The sequence below is a fragment of the Photinus pyralis genome, unplaced genomic scaffold, assembly GCF_008802855.1.
Source record: "Photinus pyralis isolate 1611_PpyrPB1 unplaced genomic scaffold, Ppyr1.3 Ppyr1.4_LG1, whole genome shotgun sequence".
Taxonomy (NCBI): domain Eukaryota; kingdom Metazoa; phylum Arthropoda; class Insecta; order Coleoptera; family Lampyridae; genus Photinus; species Photinus pyralis.
This window is the reverse complement of record NW_022170249.1, coordinates 29961322-29974001: the sequence shown is the minus strand read 5'-3', so window position 1 is coordinate 29974001 and position 12680 is coordinate 29961322. Positions and strand designations below refer to the sequence as shown.

The following is a 12680-nucleotide window of genomic DNA, read 5'->3' as shown; positions in this document are numbered from 1 at the left end:
ATTGTACCTTTCATAGCAATCAATTTTGATTTTTCAAAGCTTGTATAATTTAGAGTTTCAACTCTTCAAGAAAAGAAATAATTGCTTATTCTGTTGTTTCTTTCTCCAGCTACGATTATTTTTGAGTTTTCATTATGACGCGTCGTATGCGGGACGTCACCAATAATCTTCCCTAGGGCGATTATCGCGATAACCATCCCTAGAGAAATTATCAGAAAATGAGATCCTGATTGGGCAGTTTTTTCAAAATGGACAGTTTTGATTTGGCCGCGTCAGTCATGTGACAGTTGAGTGTAATTATCCCCTAAATTACACTCGTGCATCAAAATAAACCTGATAATTTTTTATTCAAGCATGTTGTCAGTAAAAAACTGCATTCGGTCATTTTCATATTTTGTTAAAAGAGCCCTCCACCTTCGGTGTCGGACTCTTTCGCCAAAATTTTAAAATAAACTCATGCAGTTTTTAGACAACAATGCTTTCAAAAAAATTATCGGTAATTTTGATGCACTTGTGCAATTACCTACGACAATTGAACTCTTGAACTATCCTCTGAACTCTTTTCTTATACACAACCAACTTCTCACATCCACAAAGAATGACTGAAATTAACCGTCCTGCTCACGTTTCTTCTTCGTCTCTTTCTACTTACTGATCAACCAATCGAATCAACCCTTGACTACAGGTCATTTTCGACAAAACGACGGCCAGCTCACTCGTCAGTTTTGTTACGGAGAATCTGGGTCTGATTTCAGGATGTCCATAGCACGTATGCAAAACATGTTTTCCCGACTTACTCACCCGCCATCTAAACGACAACAAGTCACGATCATTAAAAGAAACTTGCTTCCATTTTATTTAGATAAATTAGGTCCTCTGCCTATCAAGTTCCAATCCATTCAGTAAATGGCCCATGCTGGAACTGCCAAAAATTAGGCCATACGATTTCTGAATGTCCCGAACGGAAATTGCTGATAAAAAATTGCGTTCGTTGTAACCGGATTACCAGGGACTCGGTAAACGCCAGTGGGGGAACTCGTCAAATCACACCACTCATTCAGGTCACACCGTTACTTTTCCCCACCTTTTGTCTAACACAGATGAAATTGGATTTTATTATTAAACACGTTTCTGATGATGCTCGACCTTCTATTCAAATCGCAATTCGTGGCGTTTCTCTTCTAAGACTCCTAGCTTCAGGTTCGCCGCATTCCATAACTAGAAAAGAGGGGTACAATATGTTAACGTGTCTAGGATTTGCGAAACTACCACTTGTACGGTTGCGAATGTCGACAAATGTTACTCATCTGGATATATAACAACCCCAAAAACAAAATAGCTGTTATAAATTTAATCATGATTCTAAACGTATACCAAGATTTTTTGAAAGCCATAGGGATTGTTCCTATTCTAACAAATAATGTTTGGCATTTTGCACCATCACCCTCATTGGATAAAAGACAATCATTGGAGATTCTTCGTGATGACAAATGTTCATTCAGGGAATCCGTGTTAGGGTTAGTCATCGTTGGAGAGCATGAGACCATTGTTCTTTCAGAAGTAAAAAATATCAAACAGCGGCATTATCCCGTAAGCCCGATAAAACAAAAAATAATCAACAAAATGAGGTTATATGCTCTAATCTGGAATCATTGAGCCTTCTAAAAGTGGTTGGGCTTCCCATATTTGTCTCATACCCAAAAACGACCACACTTTTCGTTTTCATTGACTATCGGAAGTTGAATGCTATGGAGAATCAAAGACGCTTATCCATGGCCGTACGTTTCGTCAATACCCGCTTGATACTTGTATTTGACAATTTACAAGCTACTGGCTTGGTTGTGAACCGGGAAAAATGCCATTTTTGTCGCCCTAATCTCAAATAATTAGGATATTCTGAGGGTTATTATGGGTGGTACCCAAAGCCCGATAAATTAAAATACCAATTTAAATATTCAAATTCCTACTACGATCAATGAACGATTTCGGAGTGTCTGTTCATGGTATCGACGTTTCTTGTCAAACTTTCCTATGAATGTCTAGTTGTCTTCTGGGGTATTGAACAACACTACCTTGAAGGCGTTCATTTTACGGTAGTGACGGATCACCATTCACTTCTCTGGCTTCCCCCCCTCAAAGATCCGCAAGAACGGTGTCTAAACCGTTTCTACACCCTGTATACGCGAATGTTAAGCCATATTATCGCCGTTTGCACAATCAAATTTAACAACAATGTTGTTACAAGCTAAAAATGTTTATTTTTTTGGGTTAAAATGAGAATTATAGTGTTAATAGATGGCAGATGGATAATTAAAACAATACAGAATAATAAAAAACGTTTTATTTTATACAGTCACAGCCTCCTCATAATAGTACCTTCCACATATAAATATAATTTCTTATGTATTACAGAATAAATCTTGTGGTTTACATGAACATTGAAAGTGTATGAAACGTTAAAAATTATGACGCAGTACACTTTGAATTGGCACAATTACTTAACGATAATAAGTAAAGACATCGATGACATTGAATCAAACATATTTGGTAACAATTCGTTGTGTGTTATTGAGAAAATAACATTTAAGAAGTGTATACAGGACTACATTTTGTTTTCAATAGTATAGATATTAAAATACTCCCAAAGCATGTTTCGTTTGACCTTTTCAACGCACTGTAACAAAACAGTTTTGATACATTTTCGTAACATCGACCTAATCTAATCTTTTTACGAAGATTAGGTCGGTATTAGAAAAAATAGATACTAATACAGGTTTATGGCGGTTAAGCTCTTAGGATGTTCCTAAAGTGACTCTAAGTATTCTCTTGAAAACAAAATGTTGCGCCTGTATACCTAGAGATTGCAAGTAATTTTGAATTTAAAACGATAATAGAGAGAACATGAATGGCAACAAAACCGAAACTAAGCGTATAGGTAAACAAGCAATCAAATGAAATATCGTGTTCCTTTCAGGTCCAATTTGTATACAGCTGTACGAATCTATAGGGTTGAGCAACCAGAAATGATTACCTACCTATCTAAATTTGTACGTGTTGAACAAACTGCAATGGGTTTGGTCCCATCTAACTTATATTTATGACTGCTGTGAATGGAATCGTTGGCAATTACGGCTTCAAATTATAAAGCAGTAAATACAGTCATATGTCTGATACGTACGTCATAAGTTTCCAGAGTAAGTATAAACTCTTAAATTATTTGTACAGCATGTATTAGGGGAAACCCACCAGAGACCGTTATATGTACTTGAAACGTTTTCTTTTACGACTTTTCGGGTAAAATCGATTCCCTACGTTGTACAATGTTTTATGAGAAAATTATATTTTCATTTCGAGGATAAGGTGAATGCAGTTTTTGAGACATTTCACTAGGCAAAGTACCTATACTTCATAGCTACAGAAAAGTAGCTTATAGAGAGCTAACCGCAAATCCACTTATGTGAATTGTCTACAATAGATGCACACCTTTCACAATTTATCTTGAAGGTACGAAGAAAAAGTAAATTACATTACTTGCAATCTACCTGCGGAAATTAATTTACAAAAGTCCAGCTTAATTACTTCCTGACCTCACACCTCCTCTATCACTTAGAATCTGAATAAATTTTCTATACATCACAAAATTCCATTTCAACAGCCTTCGTCGTTATACCACAGGAAAATATATTCTCTTAAACAACGCTAGCACCGTGTTTCATTCCGCACTCTCCGTTTTTAATAACCACAACATCCTGACCCTTAGAAATCGCGAAACTATCAATCATACTCTTCGATAACCTTAGGGGTGGATCTCTGGAGATCACGATTCTCGGCGGTTCCTTCAACGTTTTCGGAGTGTCGGCGTCCGATACCACCCCCGAACTTTCCGGTCTAGCTATTGGCACCAGTAGAAATTCGCCGCAAGGTTTCGCGGTGAAACAATCCCCTTGCACGTGATGAATGAACGATGCCGGATCGCCGGCCGTAACGACGCCGCTGGGCTGCAGCGGATCGGAGTTTTGGTGTTGGCTACGATAAGTGAAACCGAGCGCGGTAAGGAGATCGTCGATTACTTTTCGCACGGCGGCGCGAAGTTCCGAATTTCGATAACCGTAGACCCATGGGTTTATGGCGCTGCTCGCTAGGATTGGCAACGCCAAGTACACCGCAGCCCATGCAGTTAAGATGTTGGTTCCCACGAAGACGTCCATTAACATGCAGGCCTGCAAAGAAAAAGAAAACTGAGCATCTTTGGAAAAAATGAAAGTTATAGTTTAACAACTCGAGCCGAAGAGAATGCATGTGATTTAATATAAATTTTCTGTACCCTACAGCGCGTAAACCCCACGTCTACATTTTATGTCGTTGATAGATGGTCGCACAACTGAATAAATGGCATCTTAGTACAAAATTACAGAACTCTTTCAATGTATTGCATCGTGGATTACCAGATTGACGCAGAATAGTTTCCCAAAACACGTGTCATAACCCTGAGCTTATTTGCGATTACAGTTATACTTTTTCAAATGAACAAAATCACCTAATTCCTTGAGCATTGGAGCAACGCAGATTATAGCATAGTTTGTGTTTATACACAACATTTTAAAACACGAGAGAAAAGGGACTAGAGTATATAGAGAACAAATTAGAGAGAATTATTGCGTAAACAACATCATGTAGACGCTATTTCGGTCTAAAAACCAAAAACATTGACGGGACATCCCGGATATGACAATATTTCAATTTACTAAATGTAAATCTGGGAGATTATTTACGAATAACCACAAAGTTGGTTTATTTTACTTGAATTTGTGACTCTGTGTTATTTTTCCTTTATAATTGTTTGAATTATTTTTTTGTTTAAATTTTATCGTTTTTTTAAATTTATTCAGTTTTGATAAAATGCTTTAAGTTAGACACATCTGATGACGTTTGTGTACTTTATAAAAGCTTTTATCTGGTTGTTTTTCTCCTTCGGAGCTGGAGTATCAAAACTAATTGTAATTGGCCATCGACGGCGTCGTTCTAAGTTCTTAAGAAGGAGATTATTTTATGGTGGTAGTGGCGTTTCTTTAAATACTGGAATAAACGTAGAAAGACGGGTGCTGCTGCTACTAGCTGTCAGTTTTTCGGTAAAAATAGCCTATAAATTTGTTTGCGTTAAATCTCAGGTATTCAGTTCTGGTGGTATGCTAAAGGCGCAGTTCGTGGGTTTCGAAATAAAGTGTGCAGAAGAAAGTAAAAGAAAATATTTAAGTTATCGTCCAGTGAAGTAGTAAAGTTTGTGGAAAGTTTTTAAAACGGTTTGTTCCGTATTCAGAAAAAGTTAGTACGAGTGGGAGTCAACGAGAATTTTCTCGTCGTATTTATTCCGCCAGTATTAAAAAAGAAGTAACGTTTCCTGAAGCTGTCAACGAGTGTTTTTGTGTATTTGATAAGTGCACCTGAATATCATAAACCTTTGACGACAAAATTGTTAGGATTCTTTAAAAAACTGTACGGAATTTAAATATCGCCCGTCTGCGTGCGGGGTGTTATGTCCGAACAAGCTTCGTAAGCCTCTCTTTCTCTCAGGGATTCTTTTAATTCTTTCGTGCGTTTCGGAAAAAATTTTTAGTCATTATCAATCAATTAATTATGTGTTTATTCGAATCCATTGTACGACCCGGATAGAATTTTTTCATGTGAGTTTGTTTTTAACGTCCATGTTTTTTTAATTTTCTTCTAATTAAATGTTATTCCATAGTTTCTAATATAAAAGTATTAAATATGTGCAAATGCGGATCTTGTTTTTTTTTATATCATATGCGTGCGAATCCTGTGGAAATGATTTGATACAGTCGCATCTAATTCCCGTTCTCCTAACTCATTTTTTAATTCGGCCACATTTAATTTGTTGAGGGTTTTCATTATTTGGTTATTTATTTTAGAAACCCCACACATGGCCCTAATGTAGCGTTTATTTATTTTCAGTGAACCACTATTAAACTAACCTATTTACAAGCGAGAGTTTGAATAGTTAAATAGTTAAGTATTGTAGTAAAAACGTAGGTATATTCATTTTAACCATAAATAAATTATTCATTGAAAAAACCTAATGTTAAAGTTAGTCTGCCTGCCATCCAAGATAGTTATTTGTTATACAAGACGATAAAGGGATATTTCAACCATTAGTTTCCCTTTATCATCGTGTATAATACAAAACTTTATTTTGCAGCAGAAGCGACTAAATAAATCATTGTAAAGCTTCTAACAATTTTCAATTTAATTTAGACGTCAAAAATAGTAAGCTTAGGTTCTGCCATCGCAGTCGTTTCCATAGAAACCACATTACAATATGTTCTGAACGTCATTTTATATCGTGCTCCGCGCCCCATTTGAAATAAGAATGTTTTCTAAGTTTTCTAATAATATTAGCTTAAATCGTACATTTTACTACTTTTTTCTATTTGAAAGTGAGAAGCATGCAATACCCAGTTTTAGTCAATTCTTATGAAAACTTTTCATTCGGTTTCGGTTTAAACTTTAGCTTAGTGGATGGTGTGCATTCCATAGCTACTCTAATCCTAGGGAATAAGAGGAACAAAAATGCTTGATTATGCGCTGATATTTTAATAATGATCTCATTGCATTGTATAAAACTTCTTTGTACAATATAAGCTGCAGCAGATTTTTCGGATTAGCCGGTAATCGCAGCTTGAACGTATATACTAAGCCACTTTAAATAATTCCCTTTCACAAGTGAAATTATTCTCATTACTGAAACAAAATAGGATTATAATCTTAAAGAACGCATAATTCGGAAAGTACGTACATTTACGTTCGTGATTAAATGACACCGTACCCCAATTAGTAGCTGATTTGCAATTCTAGTTGATTAAGTTTGCTTAACTATTAATTTAAAATTAAAATAAGGTTTAGTTCGTTGTGTTTCCAAAGCTTATAATAAATCTGTTTTACACTGGACTGGATTTCAGGTTAAAATATATGTTGGATAGCAAAGAAAACTCATTTCGGCGAAGGGTTCCGGCAATATTTCATCTTTACCTTCTGAAAATCTTATTAGGCTACAACTAACTAACAGCTTAAACTAATTTCATGAAATATTCATATGCCTACGTTTGCTGCCATTGCAGGTTTTCTTTTAGTAAATACAGCGCACATACCTTGTTTCAAATAAAGGTGAGTCTAATTTTAGTTCTGTAATAAATGGAAAATATAGAATTCGTCCATTTTCCGCTTAGTCTTTGTTTTAGATTTAAAATATGCTGTTTAAATAACACACAGAAAAATAAATGTAAAGCCAGTTTCCCTTTAGCAACTCGAAAAACTGTCAACATAAAAATTGCTAGGCAACAGATTTTCATTACGTAAACAACCCAAATTTACTCGGTAAAATACAAACCTCCTGTGCAATTGTAAGTGACAACTGAATGGACTGAATAATTCTTTTATTTTATACAAATTTTTACCTGAGCTAGCTGGGAGCAAATGTATCAAAAAGGTAGGTAAGTTATAACTGATCGGTTCTCTTTAAGAAATTGCCCTAAATTCTATTGCAACTTTAATTGACTGGATGAAATTGAATTGATTTGTCGATTCGTCATTTAAACGAGAATATTCCTATAAATAGGCTCAATTTTATTAGCTATAAGGTATATTTTTTGTATAAAATTTCCGTATTTCTGATTGTTAATGAAAGGGATTCATTTCCAGTAGGTACTCGTCGTAAACGTCACAGAAAACTGTTACACTATGTGGTTAACTATTGGCTACCCTGATCACATTACCTAAAGTGTGTTTTGCAGCAGGCTCATATAACTCACTGTAACACTAAAAGGTTCAAAAAATTGCACCCCGAACTCCGAAAGAGTAGAAAATACTAGGGGTACTCTTTGATACTAGGCCGAAAAATGTTAGTGTTAGGGATTAGTTTAGAGGCACTAAACTAAATTTCCATCAACATTAAAAGGTTATACCATATTTGCAGTGGTTGATCTGTAATGTGCATAAATGACACTAGATTAATACACATTATAAACATAGCAATTTATAACTTAAAAGGAAACGTAGTATAAGTTTATAGTGCAGGTTTATGTCTTTCCTCTATAGTGTTTTACATTCCGTTCATTTTAAAACTATAAATCCTTTATGAGTATTTGGACACCGGGTTTCTTGCGGAAAAGTGTCTACACAAATAATTAAAGGGCATGCAACAGCAATTTGGTTACACAATGAAACTGGGGCACGAGGGAGTTCTCATTGTACAGGTCTTACAAAGAAAATATTCTACATCGTCGTTGTTGATATCTACCCTAATCTGCTTTTAGCACTAAAGCCGGGTACGTGACACAATATCAAGCTTAGTGATGTATTCTGCATTTTGATAGGGTGATCCAGTATGCAGTGCTGACTAACTTTTAAGGATAATTTCCATTTCACCTTCTTTTTTTTACTTTTGTTCGCGGGTATTTGAGTGCGACATATTTTTAACTGGTATTTGCCTCTTATAAGAGCAGCTTGATATGGCAAGGAAAAGGTGAAACGAATTTGCGCAAAATAAAGCCGCTACACCCGAAGGAGTTGTGACGCGTGTTTTTTACGCGTACAGTAAAATTGAAATGCGCTCGCGCAGATAGGTAGACAGTTTTCCAACAAAATTAATGCTTAAAGACGCTTCTTTATGCTACCGAGAAGCATAACCATATCCTTTTACGACTTGTGATACCTCGAGCCTCTTCCTTATTTTTCAGTATTATCGGCTCCTTTGATACTTCTTCGACCTCTCCAGATCATTAGATATGTTTGATTTTTTCAGTTTTTTCAATATTCCTTCCTCGATTTCATAACCGTTTTCTGTGCCACTAAGGACTTCAGCTTCCTTGACTTCTTTCGATTCTTCAGTTTCATTGATCTTCTCGTTTTCCTATTCTCCCTAGATTTCCTCTGTTCCTTGACCTCTCGCTTCTACAGAGTTGCAGTATCTCCTCTCTTGGTTAAAACGACGATTTTCAATACTTTCTTAACTAGGAATATCGGAAGTTGCTAAAGGTAGACTCGTTTATTTCAATTGGTAGTCTTTTTTGCTCCTTCACATCTTTCTACCTCTTCAGATTGCTCAGCTTTCTTGGTTTATTTGCCATCTTGACCTCATCAATCTTCTCGAGTTCTTTGGCATCCACTGCTTCTAGTCTTAGTTAGTTTCCATGTTAAAAGGCTATTCTTGTTTTTGCAGTTCGTACGTACTGGAATTTGACGCAGTAAATAAAAGATCTCGCGCTAATGCTCACGGGCACACTATTGGTATAGAAGGAAACAACGAGAATTTAGAAAAAATACTGAAAATATTATTGGAGCAGCAACGGATAAAACGACGGGGGCTGGGATGCTATAGCTGTGGTAAAAACCCTGTCACCCTGCCGGAGTGTTGCGAGAACGTTGTGGTGGCTCGCGAGAAAACTGCTTGGGTGTGTTGGAATCCAATTATGCCAACATGGGTCGTGGAATTTTGATTGGAAAGGTGCTAGTAAATGCTAACCAATTAGCGCCTGTTCGGCTGATACATTTGAACTTATTCCCGACCAAGTTAAAGAAGGGCACCGAAATTGGGGCGTGTACCTCAGTAGCTGGACTAGCGCGTTGTGTGAATACAGCCAAGGGTGTTGACAGCTTTATGCAAGAATTATCGTCCCAAGGAATATGGTAACTCACAAAATAAATACGGCAAATGCCAACTTATTAAGCAACAAGTATTGCTTGGTAGGCGTTCTAGTAAAATAACTTTTGCAGATTTGGAGTACCCCTGGATCTGCACTCTGACCAATGACGGAATGGTAGAACGCATGAATAGGACAATTTAGGTAAGTACAATGTCAAAATTTGTGTCCGATCACCAACGTGATTGGGATGAATATATGCATTTGTTCCTTCGAATTGCTTTTATTGCGATAAAAATGCAGAAAAAAGAAATAGTAAAGATGTTTAATTAGGCACATTTCAAAAACTTTTTATTAGCGCGGATCCAATACCTACGTTAATTTAGTTGCAAAAAAAGCTATTTACCTACTGTCAAAAACGGTATATCTTCCCACATGACAAAATTGTGCAACATTAGCGTTTAATAAACGTTTAATGGTGACTTGTAACGTTAGCGTATAAGTACCATTAACTTACTATTAACGTCACCGCGACTGCTAATGTCCGCCTTCAAGAACGTTTCTCTGTAACGTCTAAATACCTACGTTTAGCAAACGTTACATCATATAACACTTTATAACATCAGCATTTAACGTTAATTGAACGTTTGAAACAAACGCCAATGCGATGTAACTCTCTTATGTTGTATAAACGTGGTACAAAAATGTTTATTAAACAATACTAAATTACGTTTATATCATCCTTATACATTGACGGTTGGTATTATTAAAGTCATATTTACTATGTTGTAAGCTAACAGTGTTGTTAAGGAATGTCTTAACAACAACAAAGTTAAGTCTGGCTTTATAATACCGGCCGTCAATGTACAAGGATGACATAAACGTAATTTAGTATTGTCACAGATTGTGTACTGTAATAAACATTTTTGCACTTTGATACTAAAGTGCACAATGTAAAAAAATTCAAATTCAAAATAATTCAAATAATTTTTTACCATTGAATGTATAAAAAATTATTTCATACACATCAATCACTTCACAAAATTGTTAAAAATGTCCCACCATTATAAAGAATGCACAGTTACACACATATTTTCATATCATCGAAAACTCATTCTAATATTACTGGTGTAATGTTCATTAGTTCCTCTTCAATTGCTTTTTGAAGTTCCTCAGTGATGTGCAGACGATTTCGAAAAATATTGTATTTCAAAATCAGAAAAAAATATCTAACGGGCTTAGATCTGGAGAACGTGGTGACCACAATCCTCTTATAATTAATCGATCATCGTAAAACTGTTGTTCGGCATCATGGAGTATTTGAAAATGGAAAATACCTTTTAGCAAAACGTTGAATATCAGGAAATTCTTGATAGAATTGCTGGCGACAGGACTGAATGGAATACGTCCATGTTCCATCCTGTAGACTTGCACATCGATAATTTTCCTTTAAGACGAACGCGTCATGTTTTGGTGAAAAAGACATTGTGGAAGATTCTAAAAAAGTAAGGTTATACATCCATACGTCTTTTACTTACTTTTACATACTGCTAACGCCTAGGAGGAGCCCTGGTAGAACTTCTTTGATTTAAAATAAAAAGATGAGCGTACAAGGTGGAAAATACAAAGAGAAACTCAACACGTAAAAATCGCCGTAAATGGATAGCTTATTCAGCTTATTTGTTGAAGTCGTTGTCGTTCATCCTTGATGAAAAAGACCACAATCGCCAATGTCTAACCCAAAAAACTTCACAATTTTTAAGCACTTAACTCAAACTATCCTCCACTTATTTTGAATCACATCACTCAATTCACAGAAAACCAACATTCAACAAGCATGTTAAACTGCAAATGAAGATAAACCGAGTGATGAGTCACCGACCAGCTATTTTTTCGTTGCGCAATGCCCAAAGGTACATTTTTAATATTACAATAACGTTACTGTAACTGTGCAACTTAACAGTACCAAAATGTCGTTGTTGTAATGTTAAGCTTTTAAAAGTTGAACTAACGTAGTTATGTATGGTTCCGTCAACATACGCTAATAACATCACATTACTTAACATTATAATGTCATCCCAACAAGGTTTTGCATAAAAACGTTGTCAAAGTAATATTGGTATAACGTTAGCCTTCTGAATGTTATTTTAACGTAATAATGTCCCGTTCCAGCGACGCAAGTCCAAAAGGTTACAATTTTTAACATTACAAAAACGTCGTAGAAAGAAAAGCCATTCAAGTATCGTTGGTATAACGTTGATGTTTTGTTTAATTGAGTTGTTTCAAAATGCAACATTCGTTTAACGTACCAAACGTTTTTTTAACATTGCTTGTCAAGTGGGTTAAAACTGTTCCCCCCGTTTTTGCCGCTTTTCTTAAAATTTTTCTATTGGAATAATATTTTTTATTTTTGATTATTAAAATGTAAGTAGTTGCGAAAATTTTGCTACCCCGCGCACCTCTGTACGATGAAAAGGGTGGTTTTTTTCAGAAATCGTGAGATCTTGTTAACGTTTCAACTTTACAGGCCCAAAAAATTATCTTCTTTTTTATCATAAAACAAGCTATGTTTCTTGCAAATTTCAAACCCCTACGACATTTTTTCGCAAAAATAAGAATAAAAAACGAAAAAAATAGTTTTTCCGTTTTTTCTAGGAAAGTTGGTCATGTGAAAATAGTGCAGATACAAAAGTTGCTCATTTTTTTAATCTCTATAACTTTTACATTTAACATTATAGGTAGATAGATAATAATCACATACCATCTTTCAAAATAACAGCTTCATCGCAATAATTAATTAAAATTTGCAGAACAATCCACCACCTGTTGTCGCACTTGCAACGAGTTGGAGAGGCGCGAGCGTAACATTTATGTGCAGACGTTATAAATACAAAGTTAATTGTAAATGAATAGATGCAATCCGCTTATATACTAACCTGAGTCTCCGAATAGTTGCTACTCGTAAGAATCCCGAGACCCACTACCATTGAATTTATAAATTCAATGCCACTACGTTATTCCATTGAA

The 12680-nt window shown here is 35.6% G+C and overlaps 1 protein-coding gene across 3 annotated transcripts in view; it reads right to left on the bottom strand.

Annotated features, from left to right (window-relative positions):
• Window positions 1–2361: 2361 nt before the first annotated feature.
• Window positions 2362–12680, bottom strand: part of LOC116169688 (adenosine receptor A2b-like) — a 149766-nt gene continuing 139447 nt past the window's right edge. For all 3 annotated transcript variants that reach the window (XM_031485854.1, XM_031485846.1, XM_031485843.1), the window contains one exon: window positions 2362–4220. In XM_031485854.1, coding sequence (XP_031341714.1) covers window positions 3690–4220 — 531 coding nt within the window. In that variant the 3' untranslated portion in view covers window positions 2362–3689. The remainder of the gene's footprint in view (window positions 4221–12680) is intronic.